The following is a 25770-nucleotide window of genomic DNA, read 5'->3' on the forward strand; positions in this document are numbered from 1 at the left end:
TATTACTAAAACTATGTTTTTAATTAAGTAATTGATATAAAAGTTAGTTTTTAGTGCGACAATAACAATTGTATTGGTCCTAAATTCAATAATTTTTTAAAGTTTTCTAAAAACTTTAAATACATCTAATAAATTGTACATACACGTGTATTAAATTGCATTTAAAATTGAACACGTACGTGTACATTATTATACATACATACATACATCTTATATAAATATATTTATATATATTTCGATAATCCATATAAATATGCATATCACACACTAAATTTTAACATGTAGAATAAATACATGTACTATAGTTATTAGCATTGCACGCATTCATTATCATAATATATACACGTGTAATATATCAAGCACATGCACTTATATAAATATTATCATGCACACATTTATTAGTTAATATATATAATGCATATGACATGTAGTCGTTAACATTATTATTAATATTTATAATACATATGTTCAATGTAATACTACAAAACATGTATTTAATAACATACACTCACTATTATACTATTATACCATCTCTATATATTTTAAATTTTTACCCCTTAAAAAAACTATATAGATTATAATGTTTGGATTTGTATTTATTTAGTGTAATATAACACTAGACTTTATATATCAAAATTTATACTAATCGGTTCTGGTTTCGGTTTGAGTATTCAAAACGGTTCTGGTTCTGGTTCGGTTCGGTTCGGTTCTGGATAATCGGATGCCTGCACACCCCCTATTTAATGACTCAAAAAAAACAACCATCGAAACTTAAAAAAAAAAAAAAAAAAGTAAAATAAAAAAATCCCAATACTCCACCATCTCAAATTTCTCTCTCTCTCTCTCTCTTGATGGCTAATCTATCATCAAATCATCCAGTTTAAAATTCCCTTAATTAAAATCTCACACACACCACCGCAGATTACTCTCTTATTATATATCCCCTAATTCTCAATCTACAATCTATAAATATAAACAAAAAAAAAAAAAAAAAAAATATCATTCATTTTTTTATTTCTTTTTTGAAATCACTCAAAGGTGCGCGCGATTATTAACCTGCGCACCTTTTTTTCCCGCTTATTGTCTATTCGTATCTCGAGGTAATTTGTTTCAAACCTCGATGCTTCATTGATTACCTTGGTTATTCAAATTGTTGAAATTTTGATTTAGTTGATTGATTATATGATGTTTTTGGTTGGAGTTTTAGGGTTTTTTGATGTTTTAGGGTTTGGTTGTTTATTTTAATTGGTTTTTGTGTTTTTCATTCATTTAGGAACCGATCCATCTGTTTTTCAGTTTGAAATTTTGTTTTTTCGATTTTTGTGAAATTGTATTGGATTCATCGTTCATACATGTCAAAATATTGTTTTTTGATTTCATCTCTTTTGTAAACAAGTAATTGACATTGTTTTTAATAGAGTGGGAAAAACTGAAGTGTTTATTTGTAGTGTACAGGATGGCTTTCTTTCGGAATTTTACAAATGGAATAGATATAAACACTGTTATGGATGATGAGGAAGGAGAGGATTTTGGTGTTGGTAATAGATTAGGGAATGAATATGTGAATGGGAGTTTGAGTGAGAAGGATGTTCAGTTGAGGATTGATGATGCTGAGGGAAGTAGAGGTGACATTCAGGGTTCTGGAGTTAGAACAAATATGGTTGGGAAGTGGGGTTCCTCATTTTGGAAAGATTGTCAACCTATGTACAACCCACGGGAAGCAGCGACTGAATCAGGTCGGGAATCGAAGAATTTGGATTCTGATTATAAAAGTGATGAAGGGTCTGAAGATAATAACTCTTTGGATGATATGAATGGTAGGTTAGAATCGGGGGATTGTGAGAAAGATGGTGATGATGTACAAAGGAGTCCGGCTGATGTGCCTGCTGAGGAGATGTTGTCTGATGATTATTATGAGCAAGATGGTGATGACCAGAGTGATTCTTTTCATCACAGAGAAGTTAATCGGCCCACCACTTCCAATTCGAAGAAGCTATTGAGGCCAGTTTCATTTAAAAAGAATGTTCTGAAGAAATCAAAGAGTGGAAATGCCGATGGTGATTATTATGAAGACGAAGATGATGACGACGAAGAAGACGAAGAAGACGGTACTTTTTTTTTGGAAGTTATTTTCCTTTTAAATAGGTTAACAGATTTATATGCACACATGTTAGAGTAGGAAGTCTGAATGTGTAGCTATTCACGCCGTTTATGCTGGCACCATTTCTTTTTACTAAGTTACAATCATCACCATTCATTATATTCTATAGAATACATTTGTTTCGTTGGTGGAACTATTTCAGTTATCTTTTCTTCTTTCCTTTGTTTTCCAGAAGATGACCCCGATGATGCAGATTTTGAGCCTGATGATGCAGGTGTTGACGGCGGTACGACAAACAAGGTTATATTTCTTTTGAATTGGCTATTTGATTTTCAAAAAAATGGGATTTGCTTTCTGTTTCTTAGAATATATTCACCGCTGACTAATATAACTCTGGCACTTATTACTACAATTGAATTTATCATTGGTACACCCCCTTGGAACTGGGCATAATTACCTCTCTGGCATAAATTTTTAGGTTTTATAAGCTAATTTATTTTTATTATAAAAATTATGTTTCTATTGACATCCACTATTGGGTTTCACTCCTTTATGTAGTAGCATTTATTACATATGGTTTTTCATATTTTCTTGATCACCATCTCAGTGAGATGTTTCAGAGATTGAGGGCTCTTACATTGGCATGACACCCCTTTAGAGCTGTGGGTATTTTACCTTTAAAGAAATCTTTGAATGTTCTTTTCCGGGGGGGGGGGGGGGCAGTTGGCACCCCCTCCACTTTAACATAAAGCTTATAATGCATTGTGGTTCATTATTTATTGGTGTGCACTGTCATGTCATATAGAAGTATTTCCTCTCCTTTTTAACATTCTGAGAGATCTTTACTAGCACAAGATAAAGACTATAATCTACAACGTCAGGCTTTATTTTTTAGTACGAAGCAAATTATGGTTTCGCACATTCTGTCTACTCAATGTCTCTGGTTCGAAATTCCTCATCCTGAATCTTAGGAAGCTAAAAGTATTTATTGCTATTGGCTAACTTTATGTCAGGGTTTTTGGTGTTTTAAAAAAACAGGACGAAGATTGGAATATTGACGATTCTGACGAAGATGATGAAAATGATATCGACCTTGATATGTCAGATGATGATGTGGAGTTTATTGGAAATACTCGCCATAAAGGAAGGGGTAAAGTTGGGGGTGGGTTGAAGTCTAATGGGGAACGTAAATCAGCCTCCAAACATAGTCGGCAAAGGAGGTTAAAAGCTCCTTATGACGATGATAATTCATCTGCAGTGGACTCGGAAATTGACAGTGAAGAGGACATCATAGGCAGACCAAAGAGAGGCAAACATCATCGAAAGAACATGAGTGGTCGAGCTACGATGTCCTATAAGAGCGTGGAACAACATGATGAAGTCCGCACTTCGAGTCGGTCTGTGAGGAAGGTATCATATGTTGAAAGTGAAGAAAGTGAAGAGGTGGATGAAGGAAAGACAAAGAACCAAAAGGTGTGCACTCCTTACTGAAATTTTCAATGGAGTTTGTGTCTTTGGTTCTCATCTTCCTATATTTGTTTTCACTTCATATTTTTCTTACGGAACTTGAATCACCTACTTACTAAAGTTGTTTTTAGTCAACTTCTTTTGCAATTTTTAGATAACATACATTTCATAGAATTTCACAGATAGTTCAGTGCTACTGGATGTGCATGAGATGTAAAATCTTTTTGTATCGTTCTCTTTAGTTTGCTATGGGTATGTAGAGCATAAAATCTTCAAGGTTGTAATTCATTTGTTCAGAGAAACAAAGTGAGTTATTTATGTCTTTTGGGGGTAAGATCTGGTGTCCTTTTTCTTAGCTTGATGAAATATCTGTAAATCTGTAAAGAAGATTTATAAATTTAATGTACTGCTTAATATTTACTTATTTGTTTAGTTTTTCGATGCTTTCATTTTTCACGTGAGGATATGAAATTCCACGCTCTTATATGATAGGTCTGTGACGTAGGTATATACTGGTGTCTTTCATTATTATCATCTTAAAATTTAAAATTCTCAGGATGACATTGACGAGGAAGATGGCGATTCAATCGAAAGGGTACTGTGGCACCAGCCAAAGGGGATGGCAGAAGATGCTTTGAGGAACCATAAGTCAATACAGCCATCTGTACTGAGTCACTTTTTAGATTCTGATCCAGACTGGAACGAAACGGAGTTTTTCATAAAATGGAAGAGTCAGTCATATTTACACTGCCAGTGGAAACCCTTTTCGGAGCTTCGAAATGTAAGCTGTTTGTCTTTGTATGGTATGCTTTTATTTACTGGTATTCTTATTTGACCCTTTAGCTTCCCCACCCCCATCGCACCGCCTCTTCCTCTTTGATTACTTTTTAGTTGTTCAGTTATGTGATTATCTCTTTGTTTTGGTAAATCGCAGCTTACTGGTTTTAAGAAGGTCATGAATTACACAAAAAGAGTGATGGAGGAAAGGAGGTTTAGAAAAGCACTTTCACGTGAGGAGGTATTATACATTATTAGTTGTGTTTGACACTTTGGAGTATATCTCATGCAAATTTTGGGTTAATGGATTATCTATTGGTACATATTGTCTAGTGCCTCTTTTATTAAGAATTTATATTCTAAATGCTAATAATTTTAGGGCCTACAATTTAATTAATGGACTTAGCCTAGATATTTTTTGATTAGGTTGAGGTTAGAGATGTGAGCAAGGAAATGGAGCTGGATCTCATCAAGCAATATAGTCAGGTGAAAGAATCAGCACTCTCTGTCTGTCTGTCAGTCGCTCTAGCTGTCTTTATCTAAGTCTAATATTTCTCACGTCTGATTCTGTTGAACTTTTTCTGAAAAACTGCAACTGTCAGGTTGATAGAATATTTGCTGATAGAATTAGACAAGGTGACTCAGATGATGTGACTCCAGAATTTCTGGTGAAGTGGCAGGGGCTGTCATATGCTGAAGCTACATGGTATAAAAGTTGACTGATGATGCTCTCTATTTTCACTATGTACATTTATATTTGCTGTTAGCATGTCTAAAATGACGAGGTAGTGCACAATGGAACAATTTCATAATACATCTAATGTTTTTCTGCCGTGTCATTACAGGGAGAAGGATGTGGATATTGCATTTGCTCAAGATGCAATTGATGAATACAAGGTACATGCATATTAAGCATACAACGTTAAAGTGTGTTAGCTATTCCATAATAGTGGTAGTTAGGTTTTGTGCGTAGGTGCCCTTTATACCTGGTCTTGTTGTGTTAAAAAGCACAAGCATGCCAAGAAACACTACAAGTAGAACAGCAAAAGACCACCAATCAACCATACAAGTCTGGATAAAGTACACCATTTCCCCTCGTTTCCAAAAGAAGGAAGGCATTGGTAGATCTTGGCTCGAGTGAAAATATCCTTTGCTTAGCATATTATGGGAGTTTTGAATGGAGATGATTCTCATGAGCTTATGCGCTAAGGCCTCATTTTGAACAGTAATTCGCGGTCTCAATAATAATCGTTTTATTAAATTTGGTATGAATGAGGAGATTTGCACACCAGGAGATTGTCTTTCCGATGTTAATCTGAGGTTCTCTGAATTTGTTCATTAGTTTAACTCTTATCTTAAAGAGGTTATTGAAATGATACAATGTGGGATTAACAAAAAATTTAATGTTGAAAATATGTTTTGGATAAATTGAAGTTGTCTGATAGTTTTGACTTGATAAGCAGGCTCGTGAGGCTGCAATGACTGTCCAGGGAAAGTTGGTAGACTTCCAGCGGAAGAAAAGCAAAGGTCTGTTATCCATCATTATCTCTAATCCATGAGTTTTATAGTGGCAGCAATGTCTTAAATAAATCCATTTGACGACATATATTATGCCCTTTAGTTCCATGTAAAACTAGGTGATTATGCTGCTTAGGGTTAACTTGAATTTCCCCCCCACCCACCCACCCACACACAATTAAACTGCACATCCAATTCAAATTGGGTTGACCATTAACACAAAATGACACCACTGACCTTTGTAATCCAAAACTGCCAAAAACAACTTATGGCTTCCCAAATACTCCAACCTATGTTTGAATTCATAACGTGTGTCAACATCTTAAAATAAGTCAATTGACATTTCTAATTTGATAAGCCAATTATTTTTCCATTGGGGTGTAATTCTATTATTCCATTTTATTATTATTATTATTATTATTATTTGGGGGGATTCCTAAGAAAGAAACTAGGGTTCAAAGGGCAGTTGTGTCATTTTGTGAACCTTGATCACAACGTTAAAAGTCAACTATAGTTGACTTGGATGTGTTGTGTATTTTTTTATTTTGTTTGGGGGGGGGGGGGGTTTAATCCTAGTTTATACTACTGTTTATATGCGATGATCATTAGAATTTTTTTATTATTTCTGTATGTTTTTGTCAATCCAAGCTATTTTGTGTTTTGTACTTCTATTTTTTAATGTCGTGGTTCCACGTTGATTATCGGGTCTTTTATTAGTGTAGTGCAATGGCCAATGACCAATGACGCTGTTGTCTTCACCTCGCACAAAAGTAGCTATTACCTGTGCCTTCTCTATCCTATTCAGCCATGAAGTGTGGCGACGTCCCTTTAGAATGGTGCATACTTGCCACTAATAAAGTTGTCTTACCTTTTCAAAAAAGAAAAAAAAAGAATGGTGCATACCTAAGCCTTGTGCTTATGTGGCACATGTTGGCTGTGTACTTTGAATGTACGTATTTATTTTGTGGTAGGAAGTCTATATGTGTAGATATTATATTGTCTGTAGTATAACTTTTAAGTGTGTGTGTATATATATATATATATATATATATATTGCAAAAGATTATTGAGTCTGGTTAGTTTTGAGTTTGGATGCATATACGAATCATGTTTCTAGTTGTTGAAAAGTTATTTGTGGTTTTTCGTTTAGAGATTTTCAATCATTATTGTGAGATAGTGAGAGTTCCCCAAACATAAACTGTGAAAGGAAGATTTTATAGGAAAAAAAGTTGATTGTGTGAATGGACTGGGCCGATCTGCACCTCAAGTTCTGAGCGTGTCACTGCTGATTCGCTAGTGTGCCTAGTGACACTTTCCGCTTTTGACTACATAGCTCAGCTTATCTTTACAATTTTTCTAGTCATCTTTTGAGTGTTGCAACTCAGCTTTCTAAGTATATTATGTCCTTAAAGATTCCTTCAAGTTCTGTCATAATTTTCTTTTTAAATTTCTTTTCTGCTGCTGTTTAGCTAGTCTTCGAAAGCTTGATGAACAGCCTGAATGGTTGAAAGGAGGAAAACTTTGAGATTATCAGCTTGAGGGCTTAAACTTTCTGGTTAACAGGTATGCTATATCCACCTTTCAGGAGTGATGTATAGGTAATTAGCAACATCCTTAGTAATATGGTAATCAGTGGTTTGTTTGTGACAGTTGGAGGAATGATACAAATGTAATTCTTGCTGATGAGATGGGTCTTGGCAAAACTGTTCAGTCTGTTTCCATGCTAGGTTTTCTTCAGGTACGATCTTTAGGTTCTTTATGATATGGTTTTTAACCTTCAGTTATACTCTCTTTTTCTCAAGAATATCTTCTTGTGAATTTTCTGCAGAATGCTCAACAAATCCATGGGCCTTTTCTTGTTGTTGTACCACTGTCGACTTTGTCCAACTGGGCGAAAGAGTTTAAGAAGTGGCTCCCTGATTTGAATGTTATTGTATATATTGGAAATCGTGCAAGTCGAGAGGTAGGCAAGTTTTGTATGGTGATATATAAGGCTAGTTGCAAACACATTGTTTTTTCTCGGGTTTCTGTTGCGAGATAATTGTAGTCAGTAGTTGCTACTTCTATGCTCAGTTTTTTTACCAAGTTTCTGCTTGACTTTGGGGATCCCATGGTCTCTGCTAGCGGACCACATAATCTGTAACTAGTGCTCAGGCTAGCCGTGGAGGGTGCAAGGGGCAATGGTAGTTTAGGACATTCTTTATGTGATCTTTGTGTGTCTCCATGAAATTTTGTTTTTAAGGATAAAAAACGAACAAGAAAAAGCAAATTAAATTGTGTGATACAGCATCTTATTAAGTACTTAATAATGTGACATGGACACTTTATGTCCTCTAAAAAATCCATGTGCATCCTATCCGTGCACACACCCGTGTTGGACACACATGGACACATGCATACAATATCAAACGAGGGTTTCTTTTAAATCAAAAGTCCTAGAACATAATCTGTTAACATAGTCTCAACTCTTGGTAACCGTAATGTAGTCTCACTTGCATAGTAACCTTAACCTTAATGTAAAGAGGCGCCTTGTAGGGTCTTTTGCCAAGAAATAGATGTGGAACTAAAGAATAGTAGTACTTCTCTTTTTACTTAACTATGTCCCCATGTCCTGCTTCATTTAGGGCGTCATGTTGGACACTCCGTATCCATGCAGACAGAAGCACACATACCCCGGTGCCCATGTTAATGTGACTAGTCCTATGTAGTTTAGTCTGAAAGGGGAGGGATGGAACTTTTCAATTGTTAGGGGGAGCACATTCCAGAAACTATTATGTGGGTATTTTGGAGAAGGAATAGGAGGGTGTTTGACCTTGATGAATTGAATTGACATTGCATCATATTCCAATGTCAAAGGAGTAATTTCTTTTTGGACATTTGGAAATTAAGCTTTCATGAATTTTACGTTCAGTTGGAATGGTATTTTATTGTAATATTTGGTATGTTGAACTTTGTAAAGACGTTTTGGGTTCAATAGTTTACGATAGTACCTAGCTTGGGGAGCAAGAGATGGGATGGCAAACTGTGAGTTGCTGCCAGCTGGGACCATAGAACCTAGTTGAGATTTCTTAGTTACAATACAGATGCCTCTTCACCCCCTCTTTTGTTGTTTTTTGTTTTAATGATAATGCTTCTTTTACATAGAAATGAAATTTAATTCTGTGGATCCAAAGCAAAAATGTCTGCTGCTGATGACGGGTACAACATCATTCTCTTTTGGTTGCAGGTTTGTGAGCAACATGAGTTTTACACCAACATAAAAAGTGGTAGAAGTATTAAATTTAATGCTCTATTGACAACATATGAAGTAGTTTTGAAGAACAAGGCTGTATTCTCTAAGATCAAGTGGAATTATCTCATGGTTGATGAGGCACACCGGCTAAAGAACTGTGAAGCTTCATTGTATACTACACTTTCGGTATAACATGCCTTGTTTCTTAATTTATTTCATGAAAAAGCAATGTTTGTGTAGGTTTGTGAAGGTTATTGTGTTCTTTTTTTTTTCAGGAGTTTAGCACCAAAAACAAGTTGCTTATAACCGGTACCCCGTTACAAAATAGTGTTGATGAGCTGTGGTAAGCAATTTTCTTTTTTTCCAATGGTAAATTTAGGTTTTGATGGGAAGAATGATAGCATCAGTATTAGACTAGACTTGTTAGATAGGGCTACCCCAAGGATGATTGCAATATGAAGAGTTTTCTGTGTGCTTGTGTTTTGTGCACGTGTGCGTATGCAAATAAAGCTATTGCGATTTGCACATGTTAAATTGAAAATTGTGTGTGAATGCCACATGAGGAGAAAGTGGAAAAAATATTGGGTTGGAGGTTTTTCAGGTGTCATACACAACAAGTTGAGTGTCTAGACCTAATCTTACTGGCAGAAGTTCCAATGCATGAAACAAGAACCACCCTGCTCTTCAGTCATTCATTGACACTGTTAATGACAAGGACACATGATAAAGAATCATATGAGTCAAGCCTACATATTGTCGTCAACTTTGGAATGTGCATCACTTGCACAGTTGCACCATCCTTATCATCTGAGACTGAAGCTATATATACTAGTGTCTGAGTGTCTGACATACATATGGGTTTCCCCAGAAAATGGAAAGCTTTTCCTCTTGTTGCCCTTGCCCCTCCCTTTTCAGCACTATCCTCATTATGTGACATTACCTGGCTACCTGCTCTTTGCCATCTCCTTGCATATATGTTAGCCATTTTATTTTCCAGCGATGACTTTATGCAATCACATAAAAATAAAAGCAAACTATACACGCTAAATGTATATGACTATCATGTATATTGGTATAATTTGCATGATAAAATAAATAAATAAACAGTTATCTATTTTTTTGCCTTTTAAATAAACCAACATTGCTTTGTTATGAACGTGAAAATAGCAATGGAGGATTCGTGGATGGGAATGTCAAACCTTGAATCTGACACTTGGGAGTAATGCTTATGAGCATTGGACTATTGGAGCCCAATGAAAAGCAAATCCTTCATATTGACCTAAACTTGAAATGATGCCATTTTCTTAAATTTTTAAAACCTGAAACACTCCTTTATCTACTTCACATCTTACCTTTATCTACATGTCATCCTACCTTTATTTACTTAACATTTTGTGAGAAATGTATTCTTTGATTGGTTTCTTTATTTGGTAGAATATATTAGTTGCTCCTAGCTTTACCATAGGGCATTCTACCCCTTCAAGATGTAATTGTGATTCATGACACTGGATGTTTGTGTAATTTGCTTATACCGTTCGCCTACAGGGCTCTGCTTCATTTCCTAGAGTCTGAGAAGTTTAAGAATAAGGAGGACTTTGTTGAGAGATACAAGAACTTGAGCTCTTTCAATGAACTTGAGGTATTGTCAGTTTCCATGTCTAATGCCACACCTAACTCTTTCAGTGCCATTTTTACTGAGTGAGATTGCTTCATTTTATGTTATAACATCTGATTCTACACCATATTGAAATCTATACTGCTTTCTAGCTTGCTAATCTTCACAAGGAATTGAGGCCTCACATTCTTAGAAGAGTTATCAAGGATGTGGAGAAGTCTCTACCTCCAAAAATCGAACGCATTCTTAGGGTTGAGATGTCACCTCTTCAGAAACAGTAAGTACTCATTTCATCTTTAAAGAATAGTTGTAACTGTTGGTAATATGAGCTGACCTGGGTTTTTCTTTTTTACATTGTCATAGATATTATAAATGGATATTAGAACGTAACTTCCACGACTTGAACAAAGGAGTGCGTGGTAATCAGGTTTGTTTTTTTTGTTTTTATCAGTATATTATTTTGCATGAAAGCAAGTCCAGTGACCCAGTTTCAGACTCTCTTTATCTTGCTACAATTTTAAATATCCTGTTCGAAAGCATGATCACAGAGTGTGAAAAAGTCAATAAAAAATTCCTCCTCTGTGGTACTAGAGTTTTGCCAAAGCTTTTAAACTACGAGATCATTCCTACTACTACTACCCATTGAATTTTGATACACTTTCTACCTTTTGAATTTGTAGGTTTCACTCTTAAACATTGTGGTGGAGTTGAAGAAATGCTGCAATCATCCATTTCTATTCGAAAGTGCAGACCATGGCTATGGTGGAGACACAAACACTAAGGACAATAGTAAACTTGAGCGTATCATATTAAGCAGCGGGAAGTTAGTAATACTTGACAAGCTGTTAGTGAGGCTCCGTGAGACAAATCACCGTGTTTTAATATTTTCTCAGGTTTGTTTGGAGTTGATGTAATATTTTGGAATTTTAGAAGTGTAATATACTAATATTTTAGTAGACTGTTGTCACTTGTAGCTAGCAACTCAATAGTGTAAACCCATTAGGATCATTTGAGGTTAGCTTACTAATCATACCTATTTCTCAAGTTTACACACTCAAGTTGCACTATCTTGAGGCTTAGGAGTTCGGGCAAAGGGAGAGCAAGTCCTGCACGGAATTGAAAATGACAAGGTGCTCCCATTAGGAGTTCATCGTGAACTTGCATAAGTTGTGAGTGGCGTTGTAGATGATTGTCACGGTTCTGTTTTCTGTAAATCAAGTCACACATGTGGACCTTTAAATTATTGTCCCCAATGGATCTCATGTTGCACTGTTATTGACCCTACTTAAGCACAACTTATAACTTCATGTGTGGCCTCTATTTTAAGCCATGGCACATAAGGAAGTTGTCCATATTACGTAAATATATACTTCAAACTATATTTTAATCCAGTGACTAGATTTACTTGGAAGATGTATCTGGAATTATGAATTAACAAAGCTCATCATGTATATCATTGTCTTTAAGGAGGAGTCTAGTCATCGTGTTGCTTATTTGTGTTATGCAGATGGTCCGACTGCTGGATATATTGGCGGAATATTTGTCATTGAGAGGGTTCCAGTTTCAGAGGCTGGATGGTAGTACTAGGGCTGATCTTCGTCATCAGGCTATGGAGCACTTTAATGCGCCTGGAAGTGACGATTTCTGTTTTCTCTTGTCAACTCGTGCTGGTGGGCTAGGCATCAATCTTGCAACAGCAGATACTGTTATAATATTTGATTCAGATTGGAATCCACAAAATGATTTACAGGTTCAAACTAGGATAACCCCCATTTTAATTGGAGTTTTTAATACTTCTATGTATGTTATATATTGTTTTTCCATGGAGTCTTTAATATTAGCAACTTGGTTTGCCTTTTGTGCTGATACTTACCTATGATTTCTATCAGGCAATGAGTAGAGCTCATAGAATTGGGCAGCAAGAAGTTGTTAACATTTATCGGTTCGTAACTAGCAAAAGTGTAGAAGAAGATATCTTAGAGCGTGCTAAGAAAAAGATGGTAAAGTTTAAATCATATACCATGTCTCATGAACTTCTACATGTTCAAACATACAAGTAAAAATTATATATTTTTCGACTGTTCAGAATTTCATCATATATTAGATGACTGTAGTGTTATGTTGAAAGTTGAAACATACAAGCACATACTCATATTTATTTTCTTGTACTTGTACACACTAGATTTATGGAACTAATAATATATTTGACTTTCTCGCTATCTTAGGTCCTTGACCATTTGGTCATTCAGAAACTAAATGCAGAGGGGAGACTTGAGAAGAAGGAAACCAAAAAGGGAAACTCTCTGTTTGATAAGGTAAGAGTTTGAAAAGGACAATATACAATTTAGCTTGTACATGTCCTTTTTAGTTGGGGAAGACCCAGCTGGACTGACATTTTTACCTTGTTTATTATCATGCTTCATCAAATTTTAATTACCTTTTTCTGTCTTCTGGTGATACTATTGGCATATTATTTGGGCTCCATGGCAGACATTGTTCAGTTGACTTTTTACACTTCCTGTCATTACAGAATGAGCTGTCAGCCATTTTACGGTTTGGAGCTGAGGAACTGTTCAGGGAAGAAAAAAATGAAGAAGAAAGCAAAAAGAGACTCTTAAATATGGATATCGATGAAATTCTTGAACGAGCGGAGAAGGTTGAATCTAAGGGCGCTGAAGAGGAACAAGGAAATGAACTATTAAGTGCTTTCAAGGTAAAATTGTCGTACATATCATATAGGATGTCATACATATCACATAGGGATACAATCTTTTAGAAGTACAATTGGCTAGTCTATTTGTCTGGTTTCCAACTAAAAATATCCTTAAACTAATTTTGAGGACCTGTAATTTTTCCCCTCTTTACATCTCTTGTTTTCATTACAGGTTGCCAATTTTTGTGGTGCTGAAGATGATGGAACATTCTGGAGTCGTTGGATTCAACCTGATGCGGTTGCTCAAGCTGATGTATGTGCTTGGTCCCTCGACCAGCTTTGTATATGCAGGATCCTTTTCTATTCCTTTCCTCAGGACTCTTCTGGCTTGTTCATTAAGTGCTTGAGGTTTACTGTAGGATGCTTTAGCCCCTCGTGCTGCAAGGAATAAGAAGAACTATATGGAGGATGCTCAACCTGAAAACAGTAGCAAGAGGAAAACTAGGGGTCCTGATCCTCATGAAAGAGTCCAGAAGCGCCGTAAAGCAGATCATCTGGTCAATTTGACACCAATGATTGAGGGTGCAGCAGCTCAAGTTAGGGGATGGTCTTATGGAAATTTATCGAAGAAAGATGCTGCTCTCTTTGCCCGTGTGGTAAATTCTTATTGTTTGCAATCCTTCTGTTCCTTTAGTCGTAGCTGTACTTTGCATCTCTTTGACTCATAACTGAAAATTGCTCATATTTGTTTTCTCTGTCAATGTTGAATTCTTTCCTGAGAAAAGCAATTATCATACAATTATTTCGGTAATTGGTTTATCGTAATGTAATTGCCGATGGCTCTCTTTAGCGAAAAAATTTGAACTTAGCAAAAATAGGCTGAAGAGTGGAATATGGAAAGAAACTCAATAAACCAGAAAATAAAAAACTTGTAATATGTCGTAGTTAATTAGTTATTAACTGTCTTCAGTATTTAGCATGCTCTCTTGCTAGCTCAATTTGATATAGAAAACTGAGTCTGTTGACTTGCTCAAGCTTGTGTCCTCTGTTTGATCGTCCTGCTCTGCATATAACCCACATTGGGCTCTTTGTTTAGACATTCCGTGGGCGTTTGAACGTCCTGAAAGGAAACTCGAGTGTTCAGCAATACTTGCAGAAACTCTTTAATGACAAAATCAGAAGACTAATATACCAATATGCTTTTTCATGATACTGCTCATAAGTATCTAACAGTTAAAAACTGAGTAAAATTTAGTTTGTACATTCTTTACTTCAGGTTCAGCTTAATCATTACCGATGTTTTCTAATGAAGGTTAAAAAGTTTGGGATCCATAGTCAAATTAGCTCAGTAGTGGCAGAGGTTGGGGGAGCAATTGAAGCAGCTCCGACTGACGCACAGGTTGAGCTGTTTGATGCTTTGATTGATGGCTGCAGAGAAGCTGTTGAGGGAGGAAATCCAGATCCTAAGGTTTGTTTTATAGTACTTGCCATGATCAGCACTTCAAACATTTTTTTTCTGATTTGGAAGTGTAGTATCTACTATTTAGTCTTATGCGGTTTACAATTTTTTCGTGGTCAAAACCATTAGGGAACTGTATTGGATTTTTTCGGGGTTCCTGTAAAGGCACACGAGGTTTTAGATCGTGTTCAAGAACTTCAGCTCTTAGCAAAGCGCATTAAGAAATATAAAGATCCAGTTGCACAGTTTCGACTGCTGATGCACTTTAGGGGTCCACCATGGTCTAAAGGGTGTGGATGGGATCAAGGTACTGTAAAACTCTCTCTCTCTCTCTCACACACACACACACACACACACACACCCCCTTCTCCTGCTCAAACACTCATATGCACTGCATGTGCAGAAAATTTACGTTTGTTGTTCTGATGCTTAACCAACCCTTTTTTATATTCATTAGCTGATGATGCAAGGTTGCTTTTGGGAATCCACTACTATGGATTTGGTAATTGGGAGAAAATAAGGTTAGACCCAAAGCTTGGTCTTACTAGGAAGATCGCTCCAGCGACACTTGCTCAGCGTGAAACATTTTTACCTCGTGCACCCAATTTGGACCAACGAGCATCTGCACTTCTCCGTAAGGTATAGCTTTATGCTTTAGTATCTGGATTTTAAAAATGGTTATCTAATTTTGGTGGTTGTACTTTTTGTGTAAGTCCATCATCCATAAATATTTCAGGTTGAGGTTGTATTTCCACATACGGGTACCATAGCCCGCTTTGTATGACTTCTTATTTAATTCTTTGAAAGAAAGTGTTCACGTGCTCAATGTGGATTTTAGCATTCGTAGCTAGATAGAAATATGAGTATAGCATTTGCGTGCCGTATTCTCACTTCGCTCATTGATTTTTACTCGTTTTTAAGTTGGCACAGTATAGCCTGATTCTTGTGCTACTTGTAGCTAAATATGATGTTTTATAGTCTGCATTGTCTGTGGTATTGGCCAAGTGACCTCCAGTTTTTTTTTGAATTTACTGCACACTTATTTCTAAAAATTCCTTGGGTGTACTTACAATGTTCAGAATCTAGCTCTGTGCTCTTCAGATAGATAATTGTATGGCTGAATAGTTTGTTGCTTTATCGATTATGATATGCATCAGCTTTGAATATCTATTAAGTATCATAGTATTGCTATTGTTTGTATGTTTCTATTCACTTTGTTGACATGACCTGTACTTGTTATAACTCTGAAGTGCATCCACCTTTACTAAATAGCGTGCTTCTATCTGTCAGGAATTTGCAGCAGTTGGTGGCAAAAGTTCAAAGTCTAAAGTTGGTCGTAAGGGTCTCAAGAATGAAGGTGAATACTTTCAAATCGCAAATGGTCGCCTTAAGGATACTGTTGGGAGATCTTCGAAACATAGTAACCGAGCATCTAAAGACCAATCTCAGAAATTCTCGAAGGTTGAGCCCGTAGTTAAAGAGGAAGGTGAGATGTCAGATACTGAGCTGTATCAACAGTTCAAGGAAGAAAAATGGACGGAGTGGTGTGCAGATGTCATGATTGATGAGGAGAAGACACTGAAGCGTCTGGAGAAGTTGCAGTATATCAGTGCGGATCTTCCCAAGGAAAAGGTAAGCCCTAGAACTTACCAGTTTGCTCTAAATACTCTACTCCATATGCCTACATTGAGTTGTGCTTAACACTGTGTCTCTACAGGTGCTTTCTAGGATAAGAAATTATTTACAACTACTGGGGAGAAAGATAGATCAAACTGTACAGGAACATGGGGACACACATAAGCAGTCTCGTGAGTACTATTTAGCTCAACTTTTATCTAATTTTCTTTTCGAGCACTTTTACTTGGCTTGAAGGCAGAAACCTGTACTTAATTATTATACATTTCAAAAGAAATTAGAGAAAAAAGCCAATTATGAAGGGAAAATCTATAGTATGGAAGGCCTTGCTTTCAAGGGATGGTTCAGCTTGTAGAAGAACAATTTGACAACAGAGTAATGCTTTGGTGAATATTTTGGATTTGGCGTCTATTCGTGCGAGAAAAGTTGAGAACTCATGAGAGGAAAATTGGGAGTGGTACCTATTAGATAATAAGAGAAAGTAAACTTTGATAGTTAGATGGTAATGGACATGTACAACAGAGACCTTCTAAAGCCCTAGACGGTAAGAGACAGAGCGTTTAAAGTCAGTGGGATGAAGTGATGAACTGATGAGTCTAAGAAATTTGATTTCTTTGTGTAGATGGATTGAAAGAGAAATGTGCAAGTTGGTATTGGAAGTCAAGGAGATTCTATTTGATTGGGCTTGTGTTAACCCATTGTTTAAGGATGTAAACTCTTTAGACTCTGTGTAATTGGGATGGGATCGTGAGATGAGTAGGTGTTCGGGGATCTTGGGGTGTTTGTATGAAGTCGAGTAGGTTCTTGCTACTTAGATTGGATTATCTTGTAAATTTATTTTAAATCTATATATATAGTGAGTTTTACCGATAAAAAAAAAATCTGAGTAGATTGGAAAAAGAAGAACCCATTGGGGATTCAGGCGAGGACGATGACAAGGATGGTGATGATGATGGTTGATTCTCTGGTGAGCCATCTAAAAGGGACAAGTGGAAGAGCTAGAAATATTATTTTGATATTTTGCAGAGTTAAAGACACGAGAAATAGGGAGAGCAGAGTAGCAGACTGCCGAGAAGAGACTCTGAATGTCATATATGGGGATTTCAAGGAAATCTTGCCGAATTGACAAATTTATCCTGGAGCTGTTATTATTCATAAAAAACAAAAACGCATTATGCATGTCACCAAAATTTTCTAAGTTATGCATGTCAAAAAACATAAACATAGGCATGTCACTTAAATTAGGATCAAATCATGAAGGATATAAAGTTAAAAGTTACCACTGACATTTCTGAAATGATTGTTTATGCGCTATGCATGTCATTATTATCTGAAGTTTTGATGGATTTTTGCTTGTTATGTGGCTGCATTCCATGGGTTTGATTGTTTGACACATGAACATACACTTCTTTGACAGGGATGTCTATGCGGCTCTGGCATTATGTCTCCAATTTTTCAAATTTGTCAGGAGAAAAACTTCATCAGATTTATTCAAAACTTAAACAGGAGCAGCGGCACGATGGAGCAGGAGTTGGACCCTCGTACCTTAATGGTTCTGCACAGGGTCCCATGGACAGAGAAAGTGATCCGAGTCAGTACCCTCCATTCACTCGCAATGTTCAAAATTCAAGAGTGCTTTTGAGGCATGCTGTCCAGCAACCTACAGAGGCCTTTCACGGGGATCAGGGTTCAGGCAAGGCAGAAGCATGGAAGAGGCGAAGAAGAGTTGATGCGGATCTGAACCTTCACGTTCAACCACTATATCAGCCCATAAGCAGTGGTAACAGGTTACAAGACCCAAATTCCTTGGGTATACTTGGAAGAGCACCGGTAGATAAAAGACATGTTCTAGTAGAAAGAATGGATAGAACACATCAGTGATTTGATATGGTGCACCTAACAATAGAGAATCATAGAGTGTGTCTACCTTTGGTATAAACCGGCACTCAGGCAGGGAAGAAAAGCAGGTCGCCATATCATACAGTTACAGATTGCATTTACTAGGGATTTTTTTTTTCTTTCCAGTGGAATAAAAGTTTCCTTTGACTGCAGGATTACACAAGCGGTATAGTGTCATTGGGAACTGCATCTCTAGAAGACATGACTGTGGAAAAGAGCCTCAGATCATATAATATGTGCAGGGATCTACCCAAGTATAAGTGGTCATGGATTCTTACCTATTGTCATATTTTATCACTTTTTCCCTATATTGTATGGAAAAGCTCAGTATATCAGCTACATACAAGTGATGAAGTATTAAAGAGTTTACTTGTCACGTCATGAGGATGCACCACGGTAAAGGGGTTCGATAAATGATTTTTTTTCCATGAGAACCTCAATGTACAGGATGCAGAGCTTTTACATTGACTAACAGCGCCAAGTCAGATTTCTGCATGGAGGCTCCCTAGTTACCCCCACCCCCGCCCCCACCCCCCACCCCCACCCCCACATGTACGTGTATACTTTTGTTTCTGTGAATGTTACTTTGTAAATTGTTCATAAACGAAGAATCAGCTATTTAAATCCATTTATGAAATTTTGCTGCTCATTTTGGTTACATGTAACATGTAATCGTCAACATTGGCATACTTGTTGTTATACATTACGTAGTTGTAAGGCTGTAATAACCGTCTTTGTCAATGTGTAGTTCGTGGGGGACGTAATACCTGAGTGTATATAAGTTTGATCATAGTCGTACTGTGTACGTGGAATTGTTCGAGATGGACATTCTGATAACAGCATTTTGTTTTGTGAAGTAGATAAAAGATTGGAATAAATTCCTTTCGCTCACTTGTCTTAAAACATTCTGTTTTTATTGTTCTGGGGTTACTTCCCGCATGTTTCCAACTTCAGACGTATGTATGAAGTGGAAGGACAAGTTGGTATTAATATTTTACTTTACCAGACAACTTTGTTCCACCTACATGTTATGAGAACAGTGATCTTTAAACATAATAGCAAAACCTCCACTTAAGCACGCATAAATCCACGCAAAACCAGGTGATCTGTGTTTTCTTAGTAGATAATCTCGCCTTTATCTCATTTGATGGGGTTCGTCTACAATGTGCGATACGATGGAGTAAACTGTAAAGTGTGGCGAGCATGTTTCCAGAATTCAAAAGATGCTTATTCTGTAATCGAGCTGGTGTTGTATCTTTTATCTTTAAACGAAGCATATATTCTCCTTTAGAAAAATTGTACAAACCTTCAGTATTTGGTCTAAGTAAATGCAGCCGAAAGCAATATATTCTACATTAGCAAATGATAATTGTCTTCTGCATATATATTAATACAAAGTTGTATGAAATTAGTATCGCGAGCACATTTGACATTTACATTAAGTCTCATGTTATCTTGTTATGCGATATTATAGATCCTACTTTGGGCATTTTATTTCAAATATATGGTTTTGAATGGAAAGGCATCTCCAAAGTACAGCTAAAACTTTGAAGTTGGAAAAGAGTAGATCGAAGCCAACTTTTTGACGACTGTTCTGAAATAATTACACCATTGTTATGTGTATATATATACCATTAAGAGATGCTTAATCCTTAGAGCTTAAGCAAACAACAAACGGTATCTCACAGCTTCAACTGCTGGTGCTTTTTTAAAATGGCGTTACAAAGCAAGGAGGGGAAAAACCAACCTCCACCAGGTCTCTACTCAAATTTTCTCTGTTTTAATTTTTTTTCCCACAAACAGATACATATTTTTGTCCATAGTTTCAGTCTTTCAGAGCAGTTCAAATTGAGTTTTTAGTGAATAATTATGTTTTGTGATTTAAGGATATCCAAGTGAAAATCCAGAGGGGAAGAGGAGCTGTTGCCCACTGTCAAAAAAGAAGGGTGATAGAGGTTTCATCGAGGGATGGTACACTGTCAACTTTTCATACTCTTAGCAAGTTTATCATGATCGATTACCTATTCAACTATCTAGATCATTGGAAATGACAATCCTCTTGCAAAAATATAGCTATTGTTGCTCCTTTTATATTCTAAGCACTTGTTTTTTTAAAACTGGTGCAGCCTCTTTGCCTTGTGTTGCTGTTGGCTTTGTGAGGAGTGTTGCTACTGATGGAAACCGTAAATGGAAAGATGAAAGGCAGAGGTCGTTTGTGGCATCAGTTAACTAGATCGTATTTGATAATATGTGATCTGTATTGATAGTAGTATTTGGTGGTGATCGAGCGAATGCAATATACTTATTGACAAAATTATGTACTAGCGCTCAAGCATGTTCTAAATTGGATCTGAATACTTTTGAATTCTTGTTAAAACGATATATTGTTCTAGTTCGATTGTAATATATAATTCTCTTGCTATTGTAGCCTGTAGGTGTGGGGTGCCACTAACATGTTAAGTTGGCATTTCTGTGAGCCAAAAAATGTTTTGTTTAAATTTCAACAAATAAGTACATAGAGGTAAAAGAAGAAACCAAAAAAAAAAAACGATTGTGGGGTAAAAGAAGAGGCAAGATTAATGGAGAGATTGACTCATAAGCCAACCAATTTGAACACTGAAACCAAATTATTCTACAAGTCAACAAAAGCAGCCAAATTATTCTACAAGTCAACCAAATTATTCTACACGGCAAGATTAATGGAGATCTTAACAGGCAATGCTACTATATATTACTACACCACATACCTTTTAGTTCATACAATTCCCAAAGATGATTTCAAGCCAGGCATTTACAGTATTTAACTTTTACATCATCTTCCTACTCTTTAACCAGTTGATGTCCCAAACAAAACCTTCTATGGCCACCTCTGGAAATGAGACTGATCTTCACTCTCTAATCGCTATTAGAGATGGAATTCAAGGCGGCTTAACCTCCTGGAACCAATCTTTCCATTTCTGTCAGTGGCAAGGCATTATATGCGGCAAGCGTCATCAAAGAGTCATAAGTTTGAATCTTTCCAGCCAGAGTTTGGTTGGATCGTTATCGCCTCATATTGGAAACCTCACTTTCCTAAGGCTCATCAACCTAACACACAATATATTCTACGGTGATATCCCACAAGAAACTGGTCGGTTGTTTCGTCTTCAAAGACTCCGTCTGGGAAATAACACTTTCGAAGGAGAAATTCCAGTCAATCTAACCCAATGTACTGAACTCAGGGACATTAATTTAAGTTGGAACAAATTGTCAGGGAATATTCCGGCAGAGCTTGGCTCATTGTCAAAGCTTGAAATCTTGGTTATTGAAAGAACCAATCTGAGTGGAGTGCTACCCTCTTCTTTAGGTAATCTTTCGTCCCTTCAAACCTTCTCTACAAATGAAAATAAATTGGGTGGAAGTATTCCAGCCAGCTTTGGTAGACTGTCAAGCTTAAAAACCTTCTTTGTTGGAAGAAATTTACTATCTGGTGAGGTCCCGTTAACAATTTTCAACATCTCATCCTTGAATAATTTAGACATTGATAGTAACCAATTTAGTGGTAATCTTCCACCAGGCATGGGCATCACTCTTCCTAATCTCGTCGGTTTCTATGGTGGTGCAAATCAACTTTCTGGACTACTCCCAGTTTCATTAGCTAATGCTTCTAAACTTCAACTATTTGATGTTGTCCAAAACAATTTCAAAGGACAAATTCCTAAGGATTTTCAATTCCCTCAAACTATCGAATTGATAAATCTTGGACGTAATCATCTAGGAACAGGAGAAGCTCATGATTTGAGTTTTATCACTTATTTGACCAACTCTAGTAATCTAAAGAAATTGGGCTTGATCCAAAACAATTTCGGAGGTGTATTCCCGCACTCTATTACCAATCTCTCCAACCGAATGGAGGAGTTGTATCTAGGAGGCAATCAAATATCTGGAATTATCCCAGAAGGAATTGGGAACCTGGTCAGTTTGTTTGTATTAGTTCTCCAGTCTAATAACTTTTCCGGTCGTATTCCATCTTCAATTGGAAAACTCCGTAGTTTACAGGGGTTATATCTGTCCGGAAACAAATTATCTGGACCGATCCCATCTTCTCTCGCAAACAATACTAAATTGAATCTATTGTCTTTGGGAGGGAACAGACTGGAAGGAAACATTCCTTCAGGTCTTGGTGCTCTTAGCCAATTGCAAATACTGGGTCTGCAACAAAACAACCTAAATGGTACCCTACCAAAAGAGATCTTTAATATTCCCACTCTGCTTTATCTTAACTTCTCTATGAACTCCTTAACTGGTTCCCTACCTTTAGAAGTAGGAAAACTAAAAAATCTTGTTGAAATGTATGTGTCTGGAAATAAGTTGTCTGGTTTAATACCTAATACTCTTGGTGAGTGTTTGAGTCTGACAGATTTATACTTGGACGGAAATTTGTTTGAAGGGATAGTTCCTCAATCTTTGAGTTCTTTAAAGAATGTCCAAGGGTTGGATCTATCAAGTAACAACTTGTCTGGTAGAATTCCAAAATATTTAGAGGGCTTTCTATATCTCCGGTGGTTGAATCTATCCTTCAATAAACTTGAAGGTGAGGTGCCAGTGAACGGGATCTTTAAAAGTGCAAGCAATTTTTCAGTAGCTGGGAATTCTGATCTCTGTGGGGGTATACTTGAACTGCAATTGCCGCCATGCCGATTTAACAAATCTGTAAAGCAAGGTGTAAAAAAACATGGAAGGTCTGATCCTTCCAGGATAGCAATTTTGATCAGTGTGGCCGTGTTCATTCTTTTGGTATCAGGTTCTCTAATATTTTATTTGAGAAGAAAAAGTAAACTTAAAATGACTTCTTTGCCATCATTTAGTGATTGGCATCTCAAGGTCTCTTATGGAGATCTTTCTCGCCGAATCGGTGGATTTTCTCCAAACTAATTTTATTGGTTCGTGGTTTTGGCAAAGTGTATAAGGGAATGCTTAACCAATGGCTGTTGTTGTTTGTTAAGGTGTTCAAACTTCAATTGCGAGGAGCTTTAAAGAGTTTCGTGGCAGAGTATGAATCATTGCGTAATATCCGCCATCGAAATCTTGTTAAGATTCTAACTTCTTGCTCTAGTGTGGATTACAAAGAAAATGAATTTAAAGCACTAGTTTTTGAGTTCATGCCAAATGGAGGTTTAGATAAGTGGTTGCATCAAGAGATTAGCAAACAAGATGAAGAATTGAATTTGAACCTACTTCAAAGACTAAATGTCGCCATTGATGTTGCTTCTGCACTTATCTATCTTCATCACGAGTGCCACATTTTGGTTATTCATCGTGATCTAAAGCCAAGCAATGTGCTTCTTGATGATGATATGGTAGCTCATGTTGGTGATTTTGGTTTAGCAAAGCTTCTTTCGGGATCAATAGAGAACTTGCATGATAATCAAAGTACCTCAGCAGGGGTAAAAGGATCTATTGGCTATGCCGCTCCAGGTTGGAATTTCAATATTGACATATGTTGATTTCAATCCTTTTTTCCAATTCATAAATGCATGAATTTAATATCTAGTATACCGCATCATCAGTTATAATTTTCTATGCACATCCTCATTTTAGTGAAACTCAATTCTTTGTCTCTTTTTTCTCTAGTTAAGTTCGACGCCATTAACACCCAAGTTACAGGAGGGTCTTGGATAGTTGGATGTTTTAAGCTCCAAAGCTTATAGCATAGTTATTTAGATAGTCAATCGAAAAAAAAATAGTTATGTAGATATCTTAAAAAAGAGGAGAAAGGAATTGGACATTAGTGCAAATGAAATGCAGTCAGAGAATCTATTAACTTGATCTAATTACTTTTCAGTCCATGTTAGTTGAATTAAAATTCAAAATATCGATGATGAACAAACTGTGAATGTGGTGGTAATTAAGCTAGTTTGGTTACTTTTATGAATATCTTAACTGACGATTGTGGGGACCTTTTTAATCTCTCTATAGTAGAATGGATGTAAAACATTACGGTATTACTATTATATTTCTTTTTCTTTTTTTTTTATTTTCTTTTTGCTGGACAATGGCTCTTAATAAAAAATAAATAAATAAATAAATATATATATATATATATATATATATATATATATATATATATATATATATATATTTATTTATTTATTTTTTTTTCATTTAAATGGTTTACTAAAAACTAGTGATTGATGTATATATTGCAGAATATGGTATGGGAGCTGATGCATCTATACAAGGTGACGTGTACAGTTATGGAATTCTGGTGTTAGAAATGTCCACAGGAAGGAGACCAACCGATGAGATGTTTAAAGACGGTTTATGCCTCCATAACTATGCTAGCAACGGTTTGCAAGCTCAACTTATAATGATTGTAGATCCAATACTTCTATCTAAAGGAGATGACACTTTAGGAGAGACTAATAGCATCAGAATCGGAAGTCATAAAAGAACAAAACTGCTAGAGTGCATGACTGCAATAGTCAGAATTGGGGTTGCATGTTCTGTGGAATCACCATCAGAGAGAATGGATATTAGAGATGTCTGCAGAGAATTGCACGCTATCAGAGACACATTTTTTGGTACTACGATTTGCATAAAATGTAACTGACTCCAACGATGGTTTAATTGAAAGGTAAAGTCACATCTCTTACAAAATAAATGAATATGAAAGAGATAGAGAGAGCAGAAGAAGTTAAATCGGTGTTTTTCTATGTAATTTTTCCTTCATTTATGTTCTTCTGAAACATTCATAACTTGGTTATTATTTAATCTTTGTTCACACCAACTCAAATGGTCCCTTATCTCTGAAAAAACTATGAAAATCTTCCTCCAGTGGCCCACCATACCGTATTCCTCTATCTGCAACTGAATTTTGCACCGTGTAAATGCAACTAAAGATGCAGGGTGGCTTAGGTCTATCCCCAGAGGCAAGCTGATGCCACTCCCAATGGAGCACAATCCTTATCCGGCCACTGGCACTAGACGCCACTCTCACTGACCTGGCGTTTAACACCAGAAGCCACATAGTAAACATGAGCCTTGCCCCCAAGTAAAAACCTAAACATTCTACTTTTTTCTTGAATCACTGGGCGGCATTGGACTCCCTCGAATTGGACTGCAGACTTATTGGCTGAGCTCTTTCCGAAACTATTGTTCTGAACACTAAGAGGTGCCCAAAAGAGGATATACTTAGTTTCCAGATTGCAAATATTTTTTGACTGTTTGGTGTGCACTTATTTCTGTCTTTTTTTGTTTTGTTTTCCCCCAATTCACACACACACATACACAAGTAACTTATAATAGATAAACCAACAACAAGATTGGGATTCACAGTTGTGGAGTGTCGAACTTCTACACCCTTCAGTCCCTAGTTTCCTGCCTCAGTTGCGTAGGAGCAATTGCATGAGTGGCCTGAATGAAACACAAAGAC

At 36.5% G+C, this 25770-nt stretch overlaps 3 protein-coding genes across 4 annotated transcripts; all 3 read left to right on the forward strand.

The window, feature by feature from the left end:
* The first annotated feature begins 780 nt into the window (after positions 1–780).
* Positions 781–20778, forward strand: CHR5 (chromatin remodeling 5). The gene is given in 34 exon segments (XM_086580681.1): positions 781–1100; positions 1449–2108; positions 2334–2401; positions 3140–3574; positions 4125–4349; positions 4503–4586; positions 4772–4831; positions 4948–5051; positions 5191–5242; positions 5809–5872; positions 7333–7426; positions 7514–7601; positions 7692–7826; positions 9090–9281; positions 9371–9438; positions 10641–10734; positions 10863–10987; positions 11074–11137; positions 11391–11603; positions 12218–12460; positions 12600–12710; positions 12936–13025; positions 13241–13423; positions 13596–13676; positions 13783–14019; positions 14676–14831; positions 14952–15129; positions 15280–15461; positions 16113–16454; positions 16540–16630; positions 17875–18424; positions 18510–20112; positions 20243–20327; positions 20483–20778. Coding segments are annotated over 30 exon segments (5175 nt in total). The 5' UTR covers positions 781–1100; positions 1449–1456; the 3' UTR covers positions 18339–18424; positions 18510–20112; positions 20243–20327; positions 20483–20778.
* Positions 20779–21032: 254 nt separating this feature from the next.
* LOC147484324 (uncharacterized) lies at positions 21033–23886 on the forward strand. 2 transcript variants are annotated; one of them, XM_086580682.1, is made up of 2 exons: positions 21033–21825; positions 21913–23886. In XM_086580682.1, exons 1-2 carry the CDS (start codon positions 21129–21131, stop codon positions 23268–23270), a joined length of 2055 nt encoding a protein of 684 aa, XP_086436808.1. In that variant the 5' UTR covers positions 21033–21128; the 3' UTR covers positions 23271–23886. The 2 variants fall into 2 exon arrangements, with proteins under 2 accessions (XP_086436808.1, XP_086436809.1); XM_086580683.1 differs by having other exon boundaries at positions 21034–21702.
* LOC147484325 (putative LRR receptor-like serine/threonine-protein kinase At3g47570) lies at positions 23273–25125 on the forward strand. The gene is made up of 2 exons (XM_086580688.1): positions 23273–23813; positions 24545–25125. Exons 1-2 carry the CDS (start codon positions 23309–23311, stop codon positions 24946–24948), a joined length of 909 nt encoding a protein of 302 aa, XP_086436814.1. The 5' UTR covers positions 23273–23308; the 3' UTR covers positions 24949–25125.
* The last annotated feature ends 645 nt before the right edge of the window (positions 25126–25770 follow it).

This window comes from Coptis chinensis, chromosome 8 (genome assembly GCF_015680905.1).
Source record: "Coptis chinensis isolate HL-2020 chromosome 8, ASM1568090v1, whole genome shotgun sequence".
NCBI lineage: Eukaryota > Viridiplantae > Streptophyta > Magnoliopsida > Ranunculales > Ranunculaceae > Coptis > Coptis chinensis.

Coding starts and splice junctions, on each gene's coding strand:
- LOC147484324 (XM_086580682.1), top strand. CDS start 21,129: ATGATTTCAAGCCAGGCATTTACAGTATTTAACTTTTACATCATCTTC. Junction 21,826..21,912: donor TGGAAGAAATTTACTATCTG/GTGAGGTCCCGT, acceptor ATCTTCCACCAG/GCATGGGCATCACTCTTCCT.
- LOC147484325 (XM_086580688.1), top strand. CDS start 23,309: ATGCTTAACCAATGGCTGTTGTTGTTTGTTAAGGTGTTCAAACTTCAA. Junction 23,814..24,544: donor TATTGGCTATGCCGCTCCAG/GTTGGAATTTCA, acceptor TATATATTGCAG/AATATGGTATGGGAGCTGAT.